This window comes from Megalops cyprinoides, chromosome 8 (assembly GCF_013368585.1).
Source record: "Megalops cyprinoides isolate fMegCyp1 chromosome 8, fMegCyp1.pri, whole genome shotgun sequence".
Lineage (NCBI taxonomy): Eukaryota > Metazoa > Chordata > Actinopteri > Elopiformes > Megalopidae > Megalops > Megalops cyprinoides.
The window spans coordinates 6,585,300-6,611,028 of NC_050590.1; the positions used below are offsets into that span (position 1 = coordinate 6,585,300).

At 46.8% G+C, this 25,729-nt stretch overlaps 1 protein-coding gene across 1 annotated transcript in view; it reads right to left on the reverse strand.

The window, feature by feature from the left end:
- itga11b (integrin, alpha 11b) overlaps nt 1-25,729 on the reverse strand; it is a 50,278-nt gene that overhangs the window by 23,568 nt on the left and 981 nt on the right. The window contains exons 2-10 of the mRNA XM_036535116.1: nt 17,946-18,057; nt 8,170-8,279; nt 6,822-6,913; nt 5,847-5,961; nt 5,462-5,589; nt 4,734-4,882; nt 4,422-4,566; nt 2,604-2,769; nt 1,975-2,045 (exon numbers count right to left, since the gene is read on the reverse strand). Of these exons, the coding sequence (XP_036391009.1) occupies nt 1,975-2,045; nt 2,604-2,769; nt 4,422-4,566; nt 4,734-4,882; nt 5,462-5,589; nt 5,847-5,961; nt 6,822-6,913; nt 8,170-8,279; nt 17,946-18,057 (1,088 nt within the window). The remainder of the gene's footprint in view (nt 1-1,974; nt 2,046-2,603; nt 2,770-4,421; nt 4,567-4,733; nt 4,883-5,461; nt 5,590-5,846; nt 5,962-6,821; nt 6,914-8,169; nt 8,280-17,945; nt 18,058-25,729) is intronic.

The following is a 25,729-nucleotide window of genomic DNA, read 5'->3' on the forward strand; positions in this document are numbered from 1 at the left end:
TGATATTTCCCACTGTGAGTGCGAGTTTTGATTCATGCTTCTTTAAACGATCCCGGTCCGATCCAGGCCCCTTTAAAAGGCTTGTTTTTTGGGTCACGGTGCCCCGGCAGGAGGGAAACACCGCTGACCCACCGGTGTTTTGCAGAGAGGCCAGCCAGGCAACCTGGAGGGATGGGTATCCCTGATGGAAGGCTGCTGAGCACATAGAGGAGTCTCTGATACAGCACTGCAGGTATGGAGATTATGAGTGATGGGAAAGTCAGGCTTCATGAAGCACAGACTGGGTGGTGCCATCATGTGCCAGGAGTCATGCCACCCTCTAACTTTCTCCAACACCATGGCTGAAGTGGGGCTGAGCTTGACTATTACTTCGATAGGAAAAACTAGCCTGTTGCTGGAAGTGGTGTCGGTCGGCCAGTAGGGGGCAGTCCAAGCAGGAAATCAATGTCAAAGTGCAATGACAGGGACACTTTTGCTGTAACGACATGCCTTCTTCTAGAGGAGACGTTTAACTGCGGTCTCGATTTTACGATGGTTGTCAAAGATTCTTCGACATTGCGAACGGTGGAGGGGGTTTCATGGTATCCTGTTCAAATTCCCAATCTGGGATTCATTGGCTGAATAAATCCTCCCCTCCCTATACTGGGGGGTGAGTCATTCCCCTACACTCTTAAGTGCTTTGAGGTCCGTGAAATGTGCTACATAAATACAATTCGCCGCAGTGTGCTGTCAGTCAATGGCTTGTATGAATCTTGTATGAATCTGAATGTTGGAAAACACCGTGATTGCTTCAAAACGAGTGAGTCAACGAAAGGACATAAAAGCTCCACCCATACTGAGGTTTATGAAGCCTCTCTCCCCCATCACTAACTGTATCCCATGTGTCTCAGTGTATTCGCCGCTCTCTCCGAGACCTGGGATTTCTGCTTCCAACGACGACTATCAAATTTTGTGTTTCAGAAACGATGGGTAAAAAAGCCAGATGAGAGAGAAAAGGCATGTCCCGGGAAAACAAACGCAAATGTTTCTCTTTAAGACTTTGACCACCATAAAGAAGATTGAAGCTTGAAATTCAGAGAGCATACAGTTGTAATATTGTTTCCATAAAAAACAGCAGCAAGCACAGAGGAGAATATTAAGGTCTCTATGTGTGTGATATAGGCAGCCTTAACAGCTGCCAGGGTCTGCATCCAACTAATCCATCTGTGCTTTCTGGGTCCATTTCCCCCTTGAAGTTCTTAAATTTCCAGGATGTTATCCTGGTCTCCACACTCAGATTTGCCCTAGCTGAGCAAGTCCCTGGATTTCAGTACTCTGAGGTATGACATTTCCATTTGGTCCAGTTACCATCTGCGGTTTATTCATTTATAGTTTTTTTTTCTTTTTTTTTTTTTCAAAAAAAAGAAAAGAAAAAAAAGCAGGATTTATATAACTATTATTCCCTGGACAGGTTGTGCTTGGATGGTGGAATGGAACCGAAATATCAGGACTATTGCATCAGCAGCCATGAAGCTGAGAAGCAGGGTATGAGAGAAAGCGGATGGGGAGCGAGAGCAACACACACAGAAAGATGGGGTCGAGATTGAAAGAGCTGTAAAAAGACATGTGGACGGGCTATTTACCCGACAGCCAATAGCCCCGCTGAGATCAGCGTTTTGGACGCTAGCAAAGGTGCGAGGGGAGAAGACGTCTGTTTAACAGCGAGCCTAATTCCTTTACTCCTCGCTGCCGATGACCTTTCCCAGTGGAATAAGCCGTCTTCTCTACTCGTGGCTTTTGAGGAGAAAATGGGAAAAAAAGAAGGCTGTCTGCTTTGACAGGGCTAGCGGGAAGAGAGAGATGGAGATGACCTAAGGCCCCTCGCAGCAACCCCTGAGGGCCCCAGAGGAGACAGATCGAGAGACGGAGGATGGAAACTTGCAAGAGGAGACGAATCAGGGGGCCGAGGGAGATGACAGCGCTTTAAAGGCTCACCTCCACGATGTGAGAGGAGAAGCCTGCCTGAGACATCTGAAGGCCGAAGGACGTCTCGTTCTTATTGGTTCCTGGAGAAACCGGAGAACGCATACGGCACAGTGAAATATAGATCCCCAAGGGCCGTAAGGCTGCAGCGCATTGCACCAGCATTTCAGCTTTTCCCATATCTCATTCTATATATACGTGACTCCTGGAGTGTGACAGTACGAAGTGAAGTGTAAGGCAAAGTGATTATATTCAGTAAAGCATAACATGGTATACTACACTGTAAAAGCATTCAGTGCAGCACAATGGAATGTGACAACATTCGGCACAGTACAGTGCTGTATATGATAATATATTTGGCTTCCCTTGTCTAGTCAGGTTGGCACAAGTTAACTTGTGGGAAGGCTTGAATAGTGTTGTGCTGACACTCACTGGTCTGGGAGTGTTGTTAGCCTGCTCTGACTCTGTTGCTCATTTAACTTGAATGGATATATTACTGTTGTGCTGGAAGTTGCTCTGGATACGAGCATCCACTAAATGAAAGTAATGTAACCTAATGCAATCTGATAATATACACTGATATAATGCAGTGAGGCAGCATGGAATGTAGTGAAAAGATCCCCCACATGGTGATGCAATACCTTCTAGGCTGAAGATCCTCTCTCCTAGGGCGTCCACGATGTCCTTTAGCGCAGACTCGTCCCTCACGTTGAAGAAGTGCTTCTCGTCCGGGTCGCTGGCAATGAACTTAATCTCGTTGAGGAAGGCCTCAGGGTTGATTCCCCGCCGGTTGTAGTAGCCCAGGACCTGGGGGAATCACAGAGTTGTCAGTCACCAGACTCTGATGCTGGGTGCCTGTGCTGGACCCACCTCCATTACATTATTGGTATTTAGCAGATGCTCTTATCCAGAGCAACATCAGTTACAGGTTTTTACAATGTTATCCATATATATAGCTGGATATTTACTGAGCCAATTCTGGGCTAAGTACCTTGTCCAAGGGTACAGCAACAGCGCCCCTGTAGGGAATTGAATTGGCAATTACGAGTCCTGCTCCTTAACCACCTGATACACTACCACTGCAGTACAAGATAAAATACAGTGGCACAACGTATGAACACAAAGACACAAAATACTGAATAAAATTTGAATGTCACATTTGTTAATGAAAATGGTACCCAATATAGATGCCCATGGTGATCACTATGGCACAAATGCCTACATTTCCAAGACCAAGGCTAAGATAAGACTGAAGGCTCATGGTTTCTGGGGGCGTGGGTGATCATCAGCTTAATACATGGCAGTGGGGCTACAGTGCCAGAACTGAGGCTCTGGCCCATTGGCGAACCCAGGTCCCTGCATTCCCTGATTCGTCAGTGCTGCTCTCAGAGCTGATCCAGGCTCAGTGACGGAAGGTCTGGAGTCAGGCAACCGCACCCTGGCACCAGTCTTTCAGCAGGCCTTGGCATGGCAGGGCCGGGGGGGTGGGGGGGTGGGGGGGGAGATAAGCAGAGCCCTGCCAAACTGACCCTGGCAGAGGCAGCGGAGCCTGGACACACAAGTCCTCCTTATATCATCACCACCCTTGGCCATGTCGAAGCAGCGGCGGGGTTAAGCGAGGTAGGGAGGGGGTCTCGGCTAACACATACTGTGCAACAGGAAAAGATTTCCAGCCTTTTGATTCACTGGTCTGTCTATTGTCTCCATTGGCTTATCTCATGTAGCGTGTGTTGGACTCTATGGAGCAGAGGATGTGAACTAGTAGTACATAAAGGACTCAGCTAATTGAATGGCAATCAATCTACTTACGTTTTTGCTAGCAAAACTGCAAGGATATCTAGCTGTGATTATATTACTTTATTGTCATTTAGCAGATGCTCTTATCAGAACAACTTACATACAGATAGGTTACAATTTTTATCCATTTATACAGCTAGAGTAAGTGCCTTTCCCAGGGGTACAATACGAGTGCCCCTGTGGGGAATCAAACCACCAACCTTTTGTTTACGAACCCTCCTCTCTACCGCTATGCTACACTGCCACCTTTCATAGCTCATAATTTCATACAAATTAAGAAAAGTCTCAACTCTGATAGGCAAGCGGACACAGAGACTAGATGGATCATGGTCAATGATAATTGCCTTACTTCCAAATAACTCATGAGGTCAACGTTACAATGTTTGATAGCAAATGAACACTGGCCTCATAAAGTTATTTGGATGATTCTACATGATTATATTCAGCAATAATAACTCAATTCAGAACTCTGCTGCTGCTGCAAGTTTCATTTACTACAACACTGTACAGCTCGTTCATCAATCTTGTTGGATATAGGCAGCCCAAAATCCCAAAATGTAAAACCATATAGATTTTCATCTCACAGAGATGACCAAGAGAGAGCGAGGGAGAGCGAGGAAGAAGAGAAGAGAGAGAGTGAAGTGGACGGGGGACGGACTCACAGCGATGGCGTAGCGTGTGATGTCATCCTTCTCACTGTCCTCGATGACCTTCTTCAGGTCAGGGCTGTCGTGCGATTCCCCGTCCGTGATCACGATCATCACCTTCTTGGCGCCGCGGCGACCTCCCCTCTTAAAGGCCTGGGACCTGCACAAAAAGCGAATGACCAGTTGTGAACAGACCAACACACAGACCTCTTCCCACACTCTCTCTTACACTGTTCCTGGAGGATCCCGCACAGTATCAGTGATATCTAACTGTACTGCAGGAAACACCTATGTAGTGCCGTGATGGGGGGAGGGGGTCTGGCTCACCTTGCGATGTTGATGCCCAGCGCGGTCCTCGTCTCCTCCCCTCCGCGCTGGTTGATGTTGCGGGCGGCCTCCACCACCTCCTCCACGGAGCGGTAGTCATTCAGGTGGAACTCATGGACCACTGTTTCCCCGTACTGCACCACTCCGACCTGAGCAGGAAAAAACAGTGTAACTGTAACCACATTGTTTCACTCTGACCTGAGGTAGAATGAACAGCGTGACTGTCACCGTACTGTTCCACTCTGACCTGAGGTAGAATGAACAGCGTGACTATAACCAAACTGTTCCGCTTGAACCTGAGCAAAAATGAACAGCGTGACTGTCACCGCACTGTTCCACTCTGACCTGAGGTAGAATGAACAGCGTGACTATAACCAAACTGTTTCACTCCAACCTGCATGTACAACTACACTGTAACTCTAGAATGCCACTCTATCCTGCACAGCAACACAAAACATAACTCTACTGCAAAATGCATTCTACACAACTATGCACACACTCGCACATACACGTGCTGGCGAGGCAATAGACCAAATGCTGTGACAGTGCAGCAATGTTCACACACACACACACACACACACACACACACACACACACACACATGCACGTGCACACACACACACACACACACACACACACACACACACACACACACACACACACACACATACAGCACAACACAACAGGTGACAGCCAAAAGACACATCAGAATGCCAGGCCACACCCACCTGTATCTGTCCTGGTCCGATGTAGAACTTCTGCAGGATGTTGATGAGGAAGTTCTGCACCTCAAACCAAGGGTAGATGGAGTTTGACCCGTCCAGAACAATCACAATATCCATGTACGTCTCACACCCTGTTGGAAATAACATTGGTGTGACTGCAGGGTATGAGTGCTGTCATACTGAATCTGTACAAGCAGGTAGGAGGAACTGAGACTACAAACTTCATGCGAGCAACTTGGGTTCATTTGGAATCCTATGTTAATTAATTCTGTTTTCTGCATGTCTCATGCATTTCAGCTTATGCAGCTATGTAAAAAGTAAAAATTAAGTCCTCATTTCTGTGAAACAGATGTGAGAGTAGGACAGATGAGAGGACTGCGGCTGTTACTCTGAAAGGCTGGAGCGATGGTGCGAGAGAACTTGAAGTTGGAGTTGATTCTGGAGCAGATGCCGGTGCTGTAGAAAGAGCTGCCGCACTCATAAGACCACAGTGGGCCGCAGGCCTGAAATACAGCAGAGATCCAAGTGAGTGCTCAACATGCGCACACACACACACACATGCACACACACACGCACACACACACACACACACATGCACACACACACGCACACATGCACGCACACACACACATGCACACACACACGCACACACACGCACACACACATGCACACACACACGCACACATGCACACATGCTCGCATGCACACACACACACACACGCACACATGCACACACACACACACATGCACACACACACGCACACACACGCACACATGCACACACACACACACACGCACACATGCACACATGCTCGCATGCACACACACACACACACATGCACACACACACACACACACGCACACACACACACACACACACGCACACACACACACATGCACACACACACACACATGCACACACACACGCACACACACGCACACACACATGAAATCACGCACACGCACACACACACACACATACACGCACACATACACACACACACACATGCACGCACACACACATGAAATCACGCACACGCACATGCACACACACATGCACAAAAACACACACGTGTGGTGGGGGTCTATGGGAATACATACAGTATACATTCTCTCATGCATACACTCACACAGCACAAAAATGGGCCTGTATGCACACACACATACTTATTCTCACACCCACACACAGCACTCTCTGCAGAATGTGTTTTCCTTGCCCACCTTCAACATTGTTCCACACGTGAACTTTTCACCAGAAAAAAATAGTCAGATTCTCAGCACCTACTCCACCTAGATACAGGACCAGTCAGAAGAACGCATCCCCCACCGAACTGCCCCACCAGAGTTCTTCCTGCCCACTCACCACAAAGCTGCTGTCCTTAGGGTTAGTGGTGAGTGTCATTCCCAGTCTCATCTTATTCTTGCGCTCTGACACATTGGTTAGGGATATTCTTCCTTTAGGAGAAAAAACAAACAAATAGCTCAACAATAAAGACATCACCTTCAATGAATCCCCTGGATGAATCCCCCCAAAAAAAAAGAAACTCGAGAAGAAAAAAAAGAAAATCTTCAGCAGTTTCAACATCACATGCACATCTCCCCGTTGGACACATTCCAGAGCAGCATTTTTGTCTTTGAACACCGGATTCTATTGATTCACCTGGCCTGGAACCTGTGGACAATGTGTGAAGAGTAAAACAGCTTCCCCTGGCGAGCCCACTGGATCTGTTCATGCGTTGCAGCCAGGCGTAGCCGGGCGGGGTGTGTGTGTGTTTCTTATGATGTGAAATATCGCCCACACTGTTGTGTCTGTCTATACAACGCGATGCAGATGTCTTTCTTCTGACGGATCACGTGTGATGGCTGGGAAAGAGCACATATGTGGAATCGAATATAAATGTAGGATACATGATGTCCTAACAGCTGTAGATCAAATTTATGAAGCTGGTGCACTTCCTAGAATGAATGGGCTTTTCTTTTCTTATCTTTCATTTCATTTCTTTTTTTTTTTTTTTTTTTTGCAGTTTATCGACAGCTCCCTTTGGTGCCCTAGCGATCCGCCGGTCCTGCTTCAACAAAGGAACGTGAGAGGATTTACAGTTGGAACGCACATTCTGTACGGAAGCCCTGTGTCATGAAAACACTCAGCACGGCTACGAGCTCATGGATTCCCCAGATCAATCTGGTGGGCATCGTAGCACTGAAGGAAAGTTGGGATTGCAGTCATGGCTTTCATCCCATCTGCTGGGAGGAGAAATTTGAAAGCAGCGTGAAGAGAAGGAGTCGTTTGCCTAAAACCTTTGGGTGCACGCTCAAAAACAAAAACTAATTGATTTGAATGTACAAATCAAAGAGACGGAAGACTATAAGGTTGAGCTGATTTGTTAGATTAAGATGTTTGCAAGTGAACATAACTCAAGCCTGCCCATACCAACATCATTACAGTTGCTCATGGCATTTTGCTTCAATGCTACTACCGGTATTGTAGACTACAGTGCTTCACATCCACTTTAGACAGGATACCCAGCATCCCTAAGATATTGTGTGAACCTCCCAGGGAAGCTGTAAGGCGCTGTGGCTCTGAAGCTGGTGCTAAGCATCATGGGAACTGTAGTTTAATAAGACATGGACAAACATCTAATATTAAATTGCTGAAATCAGATGGGCTTTATGAAATTGGAAGAGAGCCCTGCGTTCACGGAAGACGGTACCTAGGTTGAGCCTGGTGCAGTTGCCGTAGAATTTGCCACTCAGGGGGCATTTGTAGACATCCCCAGTCTGGTGCTGGCCACTGGTTTCAAAAGGAGCTCCTACCAGTAACCTGGAAGATACACACTTTTTAAAACCAATCTGTTTGGGAAAAATACAGAAAGGAAACCAGAAACAGTACAAAACAGGGAAAAAAAAAGAAAATAATTGATGCCTTTAAAAGAAAAAAAAACAAGAGCTTTACATGGGAGCAGCTGCCCTTTCAGATACAGCAGTGGAGAAATGCAGTGGCAGGATGCCGGTGCAGGGTTTATGGGCTGTGACTACGGCCTGCAGAGGCAGGCTGTGTCCTTTGACCCAGCCGACCCCACACACATGCCTGCTTGGGCTGCCTGTGGTCCTCACCGGGCCCTGAGCGTTCTGGGACAGCAGGGGAACAGAGAGCGTTCCTGACGGGGAGATGACCGTGGACAGATGAGCTCCAGGCTCCGGGAGCCGTGATTCTAACCGTCTGCAGCCCACATGCGTCTACTGGGGCAGCTGCAGGAAGGAGAGGAGGAGTGCCCACGCTCGAGTTACACGGTCACTTAAAATGCTATGGTTAACGGGGAGATTTTTCACCGATTTATTATTTATTTCTTCAGACGGAGTGTTTTCTTAAGGAATACATCGGAAATTACAAAATAATTATTTATTACATTACAGACCAGAGTCAATTCAGATGTCTCATAAACATCTGTAAACTGTCAGTTGATGTCATAATGTCTGAAATGCATAGGGTTGCCAGAGTTTATTCGGCAACTGGTCCCCACAAAGTGATGATTTTTCAAAAAGTACTGAGACACAAGTCTTTGCTGAGCGTAATGCAAAACTACACTTGCATTTGCTCCTGGAGAAAAGGCAAGAAAAGTAAAACGATAACAGTATCTGCAATATTACTTTCTGTCCTATGTGTCATAGGTCTTTTGAAAATAATAATCAAGTGATTATGGTATTTTATCTCTAACTTCCCTTGACTGAACGCATTTTTTTCTCCATGAATGGCACTTAGTTAAGCTATGAACTTTTCATGCATGCCTGCGTGTGTGTGTGTGCGTGTGTGTGTGTGTGTGTATGTGTGCACGTGTGTGTGTGTGCGTGTGCGTGTGTGTGTGTGCATGTGTGTGCACGTGTGTGTGTGTGTGTGTGTGTGCGTGTGTGTGTGTATGTGTATGTGTGCACGTGTGTGTGTGTGTGTGTGTATGTGTGCATGTGTGTGTGTGTGTGTGTGCGCGTGTGCATGTGCGTGTGCGTGTGCACGTGTGCGGGTGTGCGTGTGTGTGTGTGTGTGTGTATGTGTGCGTGTGTGTGTGTGTGTGTGTGCGTATGCGTGTGCGTGTGCGTGTGTGTGTGAACATTACTGCACTGTCACAGCATATGGTCTATTGCCTCGCCAGCACCCAAACCAGGAGCACCGAGGAACCCAAACTAAATAAAGGAAGAAATATTAGCGGCATGAGCCAGCTCCACGCCCCTGCAGATTGAGCCCCAGCTGATCAACAGCAGGTAATGAAATAAAGGAGGGCTAGGGCCTCAGGGGTTCTAATGTACCACTGATGGGTAGAAATCAGCTCCACAGTATTGCAGAAACAGAACAGCGGAGGCCAGGCACGAAAGCCTCTGCATTTCACATTTCAAGCCTCCATGAAATTGATGTATAAATGCTTTTATCGGCATCTATGTTCAAAAGTTCAAATCTCTGGGATTCTGGCAAGAAACATCAAGTCTCTCACTCTAAATTGATGTTATAACATTTTAATAACCTCTGTTATTAATTCTTCAATAGCATGTTATAAGTGCTTATAATGTGTTAATAACAACCAGTGCCTTTTACACAGGGCCTTACTATCAAGTGGAAAAAAAATAGAACTATTTCAGGACAAATAAAGGAACAAAATGTTCAGAACATAGAACATGAAAAATTTGCCAAATCAAGGGAAGTTAGATCAAAAAAATTGGAACATGGAATTGAAATTGAAAAATGGAACATTTCCTCAAATGGAACTGGTACCAGCAGACTCACAGACACACAACACTTACTAACTGCTAGTTTACAGTTTGTTCACATTACTTTGAAACTAATACTTAAAGCCAAAATCATGCTAGGTAGCTACTAAACAATTTACCTTAAGAGTGATAGGACTTTATTCCAGAAGATAAGCTTATAAAACAGGTAAGAAAAGCTTCTGCATGAAAGAGGCCCTCATCCTAAACCACCAAGTACAAGTTTTAGCACTCAGCTCTCTGCAGGCTAGCCATTTCTGAAGAGAAGAATGGGGTTGTATCCATCAGTAGCATTAGCGAATGGAAAATTCCCTTTTAATTGTGACGCTCTACAAACTTTTTTTTGCTGGCCGCACTTGGCTGTGTGACTGCGAGCTGGACGCGTGGAAACAGCCAGTGTTGGGCGTGTGTCTGTCGGGCACATGTTGCTAGTCTGAACATCCCTGTCATTTTTAAGAGCGCAGCTGACTCCATCAGAGCTAATACTTTCACTCTTTTTAACATCCTGATTGCTTCTGCCGTCTGCGCTCTGTTGGACACCGCGTGGTAGGCCGCGGAGGTCACCCCAGGCCACTGGCACCTAACTGAAAGGGAATCATTGTCCGCTCTCAGTGAAGGTCAGCCGATGGTTCCAGGCAACTTATGGAAGAGCTGCTACATCAATCAGCAGAGAGCTCATTAAAGCCAAACTGTGGGCCATGCGAATTCAGCGCGGATGGGGTTAGAGCTTTAAATGAAATAACCGTGGCAACATGAGGCCTTGGCGAAAACCTCGCCGCTGTGTTGGGGAACGCTGGCATGGGGTTTGTGGGAAAGGGAAAACCAGAGGCGTGAGCTTTAACGTGGTAATGCTTTTCACATTTGGGCAGAAAGAGGGCGTGCGCCTGTCAGACCGCAGCTCGACCCATGTCTCCCGCCACACGAGCCCTTGTGCGCGTGCTTTCAAGGGATGCACTCTTCTCTTCTCGTGTTGCAGTCTGTTCACAGGATCTGCGTGTGACATGCTCAAGATCACAGGTTCCTGAAAACTGCACGTTGACACGTTTCTGTGGTTTGACCGGCCCTGGACCTGGTAATCCCATACCTGTGTTTGATCAGGCCACAGCGCGGTAATCCAATAATCTGTGGGGAAACTGTCTTTGCAAAAGGTGTCATTTCCCTTTCCTCCATTTCACCACCTGTGTGTTTGTTGCTCTAGTTGATTGGGCGTGCCGTCCATTAATTAGTTTTGCCCCTGTGGTTCCGGGTACCGTTTCGAATAACAGGAACCCTTCACGTGTCAGTCTGAGGAGCCGGGGAACAGAACCTCTTGTCGACCCGCTGCGCTTCCGGAATCGGATTTGGCCGATAGCAGCTGCCCTGCCGAGAGAGAGGCGTTCTGGAACTCAGGCCCGGACGTCAGCTCTCGGCGGGAGAAAAACCAGCGCGCAGCAGCTCAGCTCAAAGGAACAAACACAACACGCAGAATGTAGAACACAGTCTGTTTCAGCGCAGACAGCCTGGGCGGCCGTGCCTCGTGCATGGGGGGCTCTTAAAACCAGAAAACCAGGCCACCCCCCCAGACAGGGGCCTGCCGAAAAATTCATATTCTCAGGCCTCTATCCTCGCCTGCTTCCGGATCTGCAGAATGTTCAGGCGCAGCATTAGAACGAGTGCGGCGGTCGCTCAAACATGCCCTCCGCGTTTTGGTCTCCAGAAGATAGAAGGTTTTTGCTCCAGAGGACCCCAGGGCATTGTCTGGAAACCTAATACGGGACTATTAAAGTCATTTCCAAGGGACAGCACACCACAATGGTAATCAAAACTCGAACAGCCCTGTCCTATTGCCAAAGTTAATTCCACTGTGTTTATATCCTTCACTGGGACATGAGAGATCCTTTACAAAAAAGCTCAGCTCTTGCTTTTGTAGAATTTAAATCCCATCATGTCCTTGGTGTTGTTATGAAATGCATTTCTTTCTATAGAAATGCTAACAGGGAATGCTGCTATAGACACGCTTCTCGGTGACTAATGGGGTAAGCACTACTACGCTATAATATTTGGCCCAGGCACACACTTTGTCAGCCAAGTATCTCTTCCTGTGGGTGAAGTCAGCAACCATTTAAATTTAAATTCCCAAGGATAAACTCACCAAAGTTAAATTCCTTTAAAAGACTATGTTATTGCAAATCTGATTTGTCTTAAATTGCCTGAGAAGCAGATGGCCTTGAAGCTAGCAATACCAGTTCAGTATATTATTTAAAAACCATGCGGTAATTAAATTTATGATGAAGCCACTGTATACACAGAGCTAAAGCATCTTTGAGATTTTTTTTTTCTTCCAGCTGTTGAAAATTATAACGAAAATCTAACAGGATTTAAAAGATGGGATTTAACTGAGCCCCTTCATGAAGGAGCAAAAGAAACAAAAACACAAACACAATTAGAGCTGACTACAGAGCTCAGAAAATGCCAAAGTCTGGACAGCCGTGGCATTCTTTTAGCCATCCTTTTAATCGAGGCTGTGATCAAATGCACAGAAGGGGGGCTGGGGAAATCATATAACAACGCAAACTTTCCAGCGACAACAGCAGCCAGGAGACGCCAGTAAACAGATTGTTAAGCATGCAGGAATGCATTCCACTTGCTTACCTGCGACTCCGAATGGCAAAAACATTTCACAACCGACGCAGCCCATTGAAGTTCCCGGACCACCACAGCATGTACGTACACACACACACACACACACAGCTTCCAAAAAAAAAAAATCCTGACCTCAAAAACAGGAAGAGGGCTAAGGCGATTGCCCAATGCTCAGGGGGTACACCTGATTTGGGCCCCAGTTCACAGAACGTCTGGGTTTGAGTGATTTTTATTAGGGCTGGTTGATTCTGGTAGGTGGTGCAGCCTGTTAGGGCAAAAGGGGGCACTCAAGAACACCTCAGCTCTCACCCACTGTACTATAGAAGTTGAGGGAGGTTCAAATCCATTTCTCCTAGTCCTGCAATTCAGAACAGCCAGAGCTGAGTGGAAAGATATATGACGGGGCGAACGGAGCAACGGGAATGTGGTTTTCACACTTAAGCCGGAACATAACTCAATAAGCCCAGCTTTCGTAATGGCTGACAGAGTGCATCTGAGGCACATGTTCAACAATGATGCGTGATATATGAACTGGCGCCCATTATCACGTGTGTGTACACTGAGGTTCTGAAAATACAAACGAGCTGAGGGGCCCTCCGCAGGGATTATATATGCACTGAGTGGGCTGGATGCACTGCCACCATGGCCAAGAACAGACCGGAGGCCTAATTTCCACAACTCCTCACCTCCAAGAAAGGAGATACACAGAAAAGAGTGTGTGTGTGTGCTTGTGTGTGTATGTGTGTGTGTGTGTGTGTGTGAGAGAGAGAGAGAGAGAGAGAGAGAGAGAGAGAGAGATTTGTTTTACCAGAGGAAGGATACACAGCATCCCATGCTTTAAAATAGGTAGCAGCTTGTCACAGTCTGAGGAAGACTCAGTGGACAATTTCTATTGACAAGGAAACAGCACGTGCCCCTTTTGTAATTGTTCTAATTACTGTTGCTACTGTCATCACCATTGTTGTAATTATTGTAATCATTCATGTTAAAGAAGTATCATGGTCTTTATTTGTGTCATTGCCGTGTAATTGTCATTTTTGCATCCAATTTTGCTTTAACCTCTCATGCATAGTTATGCCACTAGAGCATATCTGAACTGAATTAAAGAGACCAAGAGAAAGAGAGAGAGAGAGAGAGAGAACAAGTAAAAGACAAAGTGTGCTTCAGGGGGAGAAGTGAGAAAGAAGGAGAGGAAGAGAAAGAAGAAGGAAAGGAGGGAGTGTGTGTGTGTGTGTGTGTGTGTGTGTGTGAGAGAGAGAGAGAGAGAGAGAGAGAGAGAGAGAAAGAGGGAGAGAGAGGACATAAACTCCCCTCAGGTCCTGGGACTCCTTGGCCTCTCGCTGAAGAGCACAGCCGGCTACCGTTGCCAGCAATCCCTCCCTGTTTCTCCAGCATTAAAAACTCGCTGCACCGCTGAAACTCATTTACAGTTTATATAAATGACGAAACAAATCAGGGGGGCCAGGGGGGACAGCGCTGGTGTCAGAGTCCTGTCAGAGCGACTCCAAGCGAGAATCGGCCTGATCTCCATCAGCACTGCATGACAGGGTCAGTATTTCATGAGCCGCACACACAGTCGACACTCTCACACACCTACCTCTTCTTGTGCCTTTGCCTCATTTCTAGAGACTTGGGAGTGTGTGTGCTGAGCTCTGTGCCTGAATTAAGGTCAATTCGGATTTCAGCAGTAGCTGAGAAGAGTAGGAGTATGAGGGTAGTGCCATTACAGAGACACTGTGGTGTAATGTCACGTGAGTGCTGTGCTTGTATGTGTCACTCATTTACTGAGCGTGTCGGGTCTTTGTGGCTATACCAGGCAGGCTGGAGTATGCTCTTCGTGATAGATATCCTAGATGCTCTGAGTAACTTTCTGAATCATCTTTCAGGCACTCGGTCACATAAACTAGGTCATGAGGAGCGCCAAGCCTGGATTTTGTTCTGTGGTACCTCACCACCGAGACCAGCCGACCACTGTTTCCTCAGTAGAGCTGGGGGGACAGAGTGTGTCTGCTCTGCTGACAGCGTCAACACTCCCCCGTCTGAGAACCGGCTGAGAACCACACAGAGCCCAAACTGGACCCCAGGCCTGTCTCCTGCACTCACAGGTCAACAGTAGCCACAGCTCTCAGACAGCATCAAGCCATGACGCACACACACACACACACACACACATGCACACACACATGCACACACACAAATGCACACACCCACAAACATACATGTTCATGCACACACAGACACAAGCACAAAATGGTCATGTGTACACACACAGTCATGCATACACACACACACACACACACATGTGCGCACGCTCTTACACAACGCAGGAATGGGGAGACTGTGGGTTTGTTGCCAAGGACAGAAATATAATACAATTTCCATGTCTCTCCCTTCGGGGGGTTCCGTGCTACGCTTCCATCAGATGAACTATACAGAGGTGCTTTTGCATAACCGTGGCTCTCCTGTGAACCCTAACCCCCAGATCCTGCTTCCCTATCCATCTTTTACTAAAGGAAGATTCCAGTCGTGTGACAGGCAGACAGCAGGTACACGGGAGGTGTGCTTCACAGTGTGATGCATGCTGCCTGGTCATGGTCTGGAAAGGGGGGCGGGAGGGGGGTGGAGGGGAATTAGACACAGAGCTGACATTCTCTGACATTCCAGAAGCCTTAACCCACACCTATTCAGACAGCAGCCAATGGTAGATAATTGCACCCCATCCACTGAGATGAATCACATTTGTTTTTGTTTTTTAAAACAAAAGAAAAAAAAGCAGTCCTTTTAATAATGCTGTTTTGGAAGAAAAAAAAGGGACCTCTATAAACACGCAAATTGATCTTAAGGGGCGAAAAATGAGGTCTGTGAAAAGAGTGGAAAAAGTTTTTTTCTATGAGTTTTGGAATGAGGAACACAAATCAAGGCCCTGCTCATTAAGCTGTCTTTGTGAGACTGTATACCAAGCATCACTCTCCCTGTCCACTCCAGCAGTTCATTCCCAGACTCCTCTGGGAGTACTGACAGGGAGGTTTACCTCTGAATGGCCGTGGCAAAGTGTCCAGGGGAAAAAAAAAAATAAAAAAAGCATTTGTTGATCTTATACTCATTAGAACAATCTGGGTCTGCATTGTGAGGAAACTGGATGGAGATTCTGAAGTATGCGGCAATAATTCCACGCTTCACCGTTCAGGAATGTGAAAATTGACAGCGCTCACAAAATGCATTCATCACGGGGGAATGGGGTGACACGGGAGGGGAAGAAAACCAAGTACCTCAAAGACACTCTAATGGGAAAACCAAGAGCTCAGAGCTACTGTAATGGGCAAACCAATCCCCTGAGAGCTTCTGTAATGGGCAAACCAAGGGCTCAGAGCTACTGTAATGGGCAAACCAATCCCCTGAGAGCTTCTGTAATGGGCAAACTAAGGGCTCAGAGCTACAGTAATGGGCAACCCAAGAGCTCAGACTTACTGTAATGGACAACCCAAGAGCTCAGACTTACCGTAAACGGCAAACCAATCCCCTGAGAGCTTCTGTAATGGGAACACCAAGGGCTCAGAGCTACTGTAATGGGCAAACAAAAGGCTCAGAGCTACTGTAATGGGCAACACAAGAGCTCAGAGATACTGTAATTGGCAACCAAAAAGCTCAGAGCTACTGTAATGGGCAAACAAAAGGCTCAGAGCTACTGTAATAGGCAACCCAAGACCCTGAGAGCTACTGTAATGGGTAAACCAAGAGCTTAGAGCTACTGTAATGGGGAAACCAAGACCCTGAGAGCTACTGAAATGGGCAAACAAAAAGCTCAGAGCTACTGAAATGGGCTAAACAATCCCCTGAGAGCTATAGTAGTGGGCAAACCAAGGGATCAAAACTACTGTAATGGGCAAAGCAAGCACATGACAGCTACTGTAATGGATAAACAAAGCACAATATAGGTACGGTAATGGGCAAACCAAGAGCTCAAAGCTGCTGTAATGGGGAAACCAAGATCCTGAAAGCTACTGTAATGGACAAACTAAGCACATAATTGTTACTGTAATGAGCAAACCAGTCACCTGGGAACTACTGTGATGGGCAAATCAAAGTGAGCGTACAATAGCAAATGAATTATGGCAAGAGAGGTAGAGTGAGTTTGAGACTGAGAGTTAGAGTGAGTGTGTGACAGAGTGAGAGAGTGAGTGAGCGTGAGTGAGGTATGCCCATGGAGTGGTGGGGGGGGGGGGCGGCAGCGGGCGGTTTGATCAGAGTTGGATAGAACTCCAGCCCGGCCTGGGCCAGCAGACAAACTGAAGATGCCAGTGACGAGAGCCAGCGAGCCTGGGCGAGCGTGAGTGAGGAGCAGCAATGAGGTAATAAGACGGATGGCAAATCCTCTGCTCTCTCATCAAAGCTCATCTTAGAAAATTGTGTTCTGAGCACAGATTATCATAAATAATTTCCCAGACTGCTCAGGAAATGGACAATTCCTCAAGACAAAAATGGGAATCAGCTGAGAAACCGTTCAGGGCACTGGTGTGTTGAGTTCTGGGCTCTGAGCTGTTGACAGGGTTGGGAGACAGCGTTCATTTCCCTTAGAAAGAGAAAAACTCAAGAGTTCATCTGCTACCTGTTCACACTACGAAAATCAGTGGTCAATTGAAATAGCAGGCGACAACAACTCACTAAATTCCGGCTGATGACAACTTGATAGCACAATTCACAGCCAGGGTTGGAAAGGAGAGTATGGTGCCATGATGAGCTTTCATGTGAAGCTTTGGAGCTATGAGCGTTGGCAGGTTTGATGTCACGGTCAGCATTAGTCCATGCTTCTCAAGAGCACCCGTCGGCGTACTCTATGTGAACTGGTGAATCCAGACAAAATATTTCAACTCTGAAAAGTTAGCTTATCCTATTATCATCACTTCGCATTTTCACAGGTTCTCTGGAACAACATCTGACTGGTACGAGAAAGTGAAACCTGTCATCCCCCATACAAAAAGAGGCCCATTGCTATGGACAGTGAGGTCGCTGGCGTGAGCTGCTGTCCTCTCACGAAAGGATCTGTCTACGAATGTTGACTGGGGCAGATGAGGGAACCAGGTCGGCCAACACAGACGTCACACGAGGGTCTTACCACTTCTTTCCACTGGCCTTGTGCTGTTGCACGGTATACCCGAACTGAGCATCCGTGGAGCCATAGATGATCTTGTGGTTCTTGGTGTCGATGTTGAAACAGTCGCAGAAGCCTGGAGACAACAAAAAAACCACAAGTCAAAGTCAAATGCAGGGCAAAGGGACAGCCAGTTTGATCTAAACCTTATTTGACAAACCTATGACAGCTGTTACCAAAGCCAGTTCCCCCGATTACTATTGAAGACATGGTGAAAAGGAGATGTCATGGCTGTTATTAAATTGGACTGCTCGTAGACATTAGCAGAGTCCCTCAGAATGTGTCCCTCAAAATGTGAAGTGGTTTCTTATCTATTTCAGATGTACTGAAATGGAATTTAAAGCTGTTCCTTGACGAATTGTCAGTGCTTCATTCAGCAATGGTCATTTTAACCTGTATCTCTCAATGAAGCTTGAAACTCCTTTTCTGTTTTCCATTAAAAAGCAAATAGCTGTCTGAAAACCCTTGAACCCCCTGGGAAGTGTTTATCTAGATATATATCATGTGCACGCTAGACCAATTCAATGGCCCATTACAAATGTGCAGAACAATACTCCCAACTAATATGTTTCTGTGGTTTTTGTTTTCCCACAGAACCATCCAAGGTGTCTTTAAGATGCTGCAATCAGCATCACCTTTATCACCTACCTCATGCAGGCAGGTTGCAGTGCTAAAGTGGACCCCAAAGACCCCAAAGTAAGACCCTAAACTTTCTGGGGAGAGGGGTCAGTTGCAAGCAGTCCACCAGAACACATGTGGCACACAAGGGAGAACGCGCAAGAGGAGCTTGTTACTACAGCTCCGACGGAGAGGATTTCACCCAGAATCCCATGGGCTGGGACACTGGGCTCCTCAGCTCCCCTTAGACCAACAAACACTCCGATGGGGGTCTCTCCCAATGGGAATACCTCGCCCCCCCTGACCCCGCTCGCTTCTCCCCAGACCCCTTGCCACACTATAAACACTCTTCTCCACAGCAGGGGGCTGAGGTTAAACAGTGGTGCTGCCTATCAGGGGGTCTGGCTGACAGAGGCCTGCTTGTCTGAGTCTGTGGGTTAGCAGCACCAGACAACACGCTGCTGGCTTTGCACGAGGCGAAGTGTTGGTCCACGCCCTGGCCACACATAGTAGCGAAACGCCAGCTGAACGCTACATTATTAGCATTTAGCAGACGCTCTTATGCAGAGTGACTTACATCAATTACAGGTTTTTACAATGTTATCCATTTATATAGCTGGATATTTACCGAGGCAATTGTGGGTTAAATACCTTGCCCAAGGGTATAGCAGCAGTGCCCCCGTGGGGAATCGAACCAGCAACCTTTCAGTTACGAGTCCTGCTCCTTAACCACTATGATACACTATCACTGCCTGAAACTGGCCTGTTACTTACAATAGGAAATGCTCAGTCAAAAATCACATCCCCATCCTCTCTGGAAGCCAGTTTTTGAATGATGAATGTGCGGGAGGAGGGTGACCAAGGCTCCTTCAGATGTGTTTATTTCTGATAGAGCCGAGCCAGTATGTAGTTAATCAGCGCTCTGAGACCCTGATTAAAGCATAGGGGTAATGATGTAGCAGAACACACATCGATCCATGAACAAGCAGAGTTCATCAAAGAGAAAAGCAGTCTATGAGAATCTGATCAAAGGCCAGATTTCCTGTGGCTGAACTTGATTCCCTCCTCTCTCTGTCGGTCCAGAATGAGCACAGGCCACACATGGGGACAGCAGAACCCACTGTTTCCAATAGAAGCATTTATCAGGAGAGTCTTTCAAGAGGAAAAAAAAAGCTTTTTTTTGCAATTGCCAAGGTATTGTCCACAAAAGAACATTGCCTTAATGACATCATCTGGCTCTTCTAGTTCCTTTCCAGAACAGGAAGAGCTAAGCAAAAATAAAAAAAAAGATGCAACAGATAAGGGACTTTCCTCTTTGCAGGATCATCTGAGGCCAGGATAATCCCTTTCTTTCTGACTTCATCTCAAACTCCCTCTCTCTCCTCATGTGCGCCGGCCCATCACCCTGTGTCCTTTTCACTCCACTTGCCCCTTTATTCTCATTCTAGGTGTTAGTAAAAGTATGGTGTTCTGATTTGTGCAAAATTGCTGACCCCCATTGACAACAGGGTGTCGGACTGCTTTTTCAAACAGAACTGACCAACTGAAAGGACAACAATGGCAGCTGTTGGCTGTGGCTGTTAAGTGGTCTGGCCGCTACTGATGTGAAGGAACAGACTGAATCATCTCTCAGTAGTGACCATGATGGAAAGGACCACTCAACTCAGGATAGAGAGAGTGGGAGAGAGTGGCATTGAGTGTGTAAAAGAAGCGAGAGAGAGAGAGAGAGAGAGAGAGCAGGAGAGAGAGAGAGGGAGAGTGTAAGAGAAAGAGTGAGTAAGAACCAGCAGCTTTAAAAACAATCAGACGTAATCAGACACAGAGCCTTCCCAGTCTGTCAGGAGCGGTGTATTATTTCTCTAGAAAAATATTTTTCATATTTGGAGCTCTCGCAGCGATCTGCCCTGGTGGAGCTCACTGGGTTTAAAGGGAACACAAACATGCCCCCTGATCCCCAACACCATCACCCCCCCCCCCCCCCCCCACACACACACACACACCCCACCCTGCTCCCCCTATCCCCCCCCCCCCCCCCCCCCCCTTCCAGGCACAGACTCTCCTGAGGCAAGAGCAAACCCAGGCCCATGACTTTCTTTACTGCTCTTCCAGAGGGCCTGGAGTCATGCCTGCAGCTATGAGGGGATAACAGGTGGCTTTCCTGACACAACTCCCAGACTGAAGTCACCCCCCCCCAACCCACCCCCACCCCCCGCCCCCCGCTCCCCAACAAAATTCATCTCCTACAGTGACAGCCGAGACTTTCAAGGAAGGACTGTACTGTCTGCAGGGTCTAGGTCAATGCGAACTGTTCCGTAACAGACCAATCGGTATATTAGGGAGACAGTGAAAGTCATGGCTCAATTCCCATGCCAATAAATGAAAGCTCTCCATTTTTCACAGAATTTTTTTTTTTTTTTTTTTTTTTTTTTTTACATTCCACATTTTTTTCCACGCATTTCATCACCAAATCAATCAAGGACTCCTTCCTGTGTCCAGAAGAGTTCTCCAATGCATCAGCCCCACCTTCAGGAAGCAAACAGCTTCAAGAATCTTCTATGAAAAAAATGCACGTGTTTCACTTCCAATTGCCAGTTAGCATACATATGTGAAATACATATAGTGGGTCTCAAAGTCGTGTTCCCCACTGTCAGTTATGGAATATTGAGCTGTACAATAAGGCCTAGCACAAGATATTGAACACCTAATTATGCTTAATTGGGACAGCCGTATATACATATATGCATTTATTAAAATAAATAGCAGCCAATAGTTAAGTCTAACTAGCTGAGCTGACGTGAAAACCAGCAACACCATGGGATCCCCAGAAATAGGATTAGGAAACACTGTCTTGAAGCATAATCTACATTTTCAGGAGAGAAGCAATAAGAATTTGAACATGAACCTCAAAACAGTATTTAGTTAGATGCACAAAGCATACACCAAGTCCACAGGCCTTACAAGACTGATTTATATGTGCTTGGTGGACTCAAACACTTTCCCTGAGTTTTCTATACCAAGGGTACAGGAGCAATGTATGTGGCATCTTAACAGTTTCTGCTTAGCACACCAGGTCCTCATGGAAGACTTCATCATTGAATTGCAGTCATTGAAATGTCAGATTAAGCACTCAGCCAACTTCAACACATATATGCTGTTACACATTCATTAGGAGTCCATCATTCTTTGAGGGTTAAAAGCAGCTATATCTGACCTGGATATCTAGTCTTTGAAAACACTAATTGTTTTCAAACAGACATTTGAAAATGCATAGACATACAAGTCATGGTTTTATAATTAGGCACAGTAAAGTGTTTCTTGCTACTTCCAATTCTTAAATCAATTCCAGAGATCGCATGCGTACCAATGTCACATTTGTTGTTTGGGCTAAGTGATGGTGTATTGCTGATACCGTGAAGGTTTTTTTTTTTTGTTTGAATGGTTCATATTTTCAACTGGTTTTTGAGTTTTTGTTTCTCAAAATTCTCATGAGTGTTTGGATTATTTAAAAACTACAGAGGAAAGACCGGGATATCCCGTTCCTGTGCCATGTGGCCTCATGAGCAAATAAGTCAACAAAAACATTAACTGAGCCTGAAGTTAAAAAATGTGCAAGTTCAAGACAGAGGAGGAGTGGAGGAGCCGAATAGCTCTCATTTTTTCAGTGCGCATTTGAAATCTGTCCCATATGTGTTTTTATCATTTTTCCGAGCGCCGGCTTAAGTACACATAAACAGGAATGACTCACTGGCCGAGGCCTTGATCGCTTTGCTGAGCGCTCGTTAGACAGAGCAAACTGCCCCAGATACCATCGGGGCACGGCTTTGCTTTATTTCAACCTGAAAGGAGAAAAAGAAGAGTGGAAAAGGAAAGGAAGGAGAGAGAGGGAGAGAGAGGGAGAAAGAGAGAGAGAGAAAGAGAGTGGAGGGGATCCAGTTTCCATTTCAAACCCTAATGTGGCAGAGCAATTTAATATTCCCAGTAATATCGGCAGCCCCTGAAGCTGGGTTGAGCCGTGCAAGGCTTCCCTTGCCCAGGTAAATAAACCCTGGCCCAATGGCTGCTGCCGGTGCGCGGCAGCCAACACAAAGCTGCACTGCTATTGGCTGAGCATCAAGCATCCCAAAGCTCCTGGGAAACCAGCCATGGTGGCTGGGAATGACCACTCTGCACAGGAAGGGGCACAGGGACCGATTAGGTGACTGTCCAGGTGAAGAGTTTGCAGACAGACCCTTTGATACACACCTGCACTATCAACAGCAAAGTCTCCCCTCCTCCGGAAATCTTTCTGTGTGAGAATGTAGCACACTCCCCTCGCTAATAACCGTGGCTGTTACCCACGGGCAAGTATTATGTGCTAACAGATTGTCTTTTAATAAATCCCACATGACGTGAATGCCACTCTCAACTACTGCTCTGAAAGTGCGACTGAACCCCAGCTTTGTAGAGTACAGTAGAGCCATGTGCAACGGGCTCCAACAGAACTGAGAAAAGAGAAGAAAGTGCAATACGCACTTCAACATCACCAGTGAAGCACAGCCCGCACAGTGATGGTGGTGTTGGCGGTATGATGGTGGTATGATGACTGCGCTTCGGAGCCAAGTTGAAGTGGCTGTGAAGAATGTGACATTTCTACCCAGATGTTCCCCCCACAGCTGCTGGGCTCACTTTACCAGGCTCTGAGTCTCCCCCTGCCAACCAAAATCAGGCGCCCCCCCCCCCCCCCCCCCAACCTGTGGGATATGAAGACTCTCCTGAGTCAACAGCCCTGCACACTGTTTGCTCCTCTGATGCCTAATGTCAGCAGCTTCCCCAGGGCATTTCTGGGGGGAGTTACAGACAGGTACGAGGGAGAGGGAGTCTATAGCCCAGATAGGGTATTAACACCAAGATATAGAGAGAGGGAGAGAGAGAAAGAGAGAGACAGACAGAAAGAGAGAGAGAGAGAGAGAGAGAGAGAGAGAGAAGGGGATATAGAGAGGTAGAAGGGGAGAGGGAGTCTGTGGCCTAGGTAGAAGTTATTAACACCAGGGTATCAGAGGAAGCAGTAGTCTACAGCCTGGACAGAGCATATTAATCCTAGGTACTAGTCAATCCAGAGGTCAGTCTGATCTAAGCAATAGACTCCTTCTCCCTATAATTCTCTTTCTTGCTCGCTCTCCCCCCCGGCGTTAATACCCTTTTTCAAGTCCAACCTCAGGCGTCTCTATCTGCAGACGTAACAAGACACAGGTGAAAAACCACCTCCATTCACCTTTCCGTCAGGAAGACACACCACCCCCTCTGTCCCAGACTGCCTTAGGTAACGAGGATGCTCTCTCTCTCTCACCTGGGTCTGCTTGACCTCCACAGTGCCCCCAGCTGGCCTATGAGGGGCGGGGCATGCTGGAAGGCACAGAGCCCCTCTTCTCCGGAATCTGATTGATAGAGATTTTGACCGTGTTCTTTTCTCCATAAAATCCATCTGTGCTCCCAAGGTCACAACGCAGCCCTCCCAAACCCCCCTTCCCCTTCCCTTCCAACTTAAAACTAGCCTGAAACCTCGTTCCAGCTCAGGATTCCGCTAAGAAATCAAATACTTTGATATTTCCGTCCCTGGAGCCACGGATCACCTAGGACTGCTCCATTTAGAGAGCTCAAAGATGCCGCAACCCATACAATAATCACTCGGGCCTGTGGAGTTCAAAGGTAACCAAGGTCCTCGAGCCCATATCTGATGGCAAAATATCTGGAGACGAGGAACGCGTGTAAGAGCTTAAGTGAGGCTGATTACTTCTCCTGGCATGCGGTCCCGTTTCAACAGCTGGGTCAGCCGCATGCACCGGGCATCGGCCGGCACAACGCACACCATGGGAAAGCACAAATTGCAGAACTCACAAAACGCATACACCTGCAGGGTTGTTACAGCAACCAGCTACACACCTGCCTCAGCACATGTGTGAGGTTCCTGCAATACAGAATTTCACAGATATGATGCCACTGACTAGTTAATCTGATTGTCAGAAACTATCAGGATGTAACCGATCAGGTAATGTGTTGCACGAGGAGGCATTAGCTGCTAGGGTCAATTACATTACATTGCATTACATTACATTTAGCAGACAATCTTATCCAGAGACACTTACACAGGTTACAGTTTTACATAGTATCCATTAATACAGCTGGATATTTACTGAGGCAATTCTTGGTTAAGTATTTTGGGTTAGAACAGCATTGACCCAACAGGGAATCAAACCAACAACCTTCCAGTTACAATCCTGCTACTTACCACTACACCACACTAATGCCCAATCTGCACATAATATCGCACTAATACACATACACATGCACTTGCCAGCCCACATGGTACCATATGAAACTTCTTGTGGCAACGCTATGGATTTGCTTGAGAAAGATCTCAGGTCAAAACATGTTGCAGGACAGCTTGCTGTGTATGTATGGAATGCCACTGTATTGCATGTTCTGTGATTTTTATATTAAGTTACACTACATTACATTAACTCCTTATTAGCTTCTGTGGCTGGCTGCCACACAGTGGTCGCTTGAGGTTGCTTTGACAGGTTTGAGGTTGCACTGACCTTTTAATCTGTTGGGTTCAACAGGTTTCTACAATGCAGTCTCAGTCCCTCAACTTCTATCTCTCATCACTGATTGTCAAAGTCACAATGAAGTCTGTGCGTCCAGCAGTGGTGTAGTGGTAAGGAGGAGAGATCATTGGAGTCCCTGCTGCTGTTGGACCCTTGGCCAAGGAACTTAGCCCAGAAGCAAATATCCAGCTGTATAAATGCATAACATGTAAAACATGTAAAACTGTAACCTGTGTAAATCACTCTGTATAAGACAACCAGCCAAATGACAGAGTTATGAAATCTAATGCAAAAAATGTAAAGCACAGGAAAAGGTGTGAGGCCCTTTTCCTGTGACAGTGTGTGAGTGTGCAGTGGTTAATGTGATAGGCATTTTGAGCTGTCTTCCTGCAGGGTGATCAGAGCTGAGCAAGGCATCCCCGCAACAGCCCTATTCCAGCCCGCTGCACCGTGGCCAGGGCAATTTCACTGATAACTGACCCCAGTTCTGGCTGCAGCCCAGCTCTCTTTTCTGACTGTGGAAACTCTGAGCGCTTGATTCTGAGC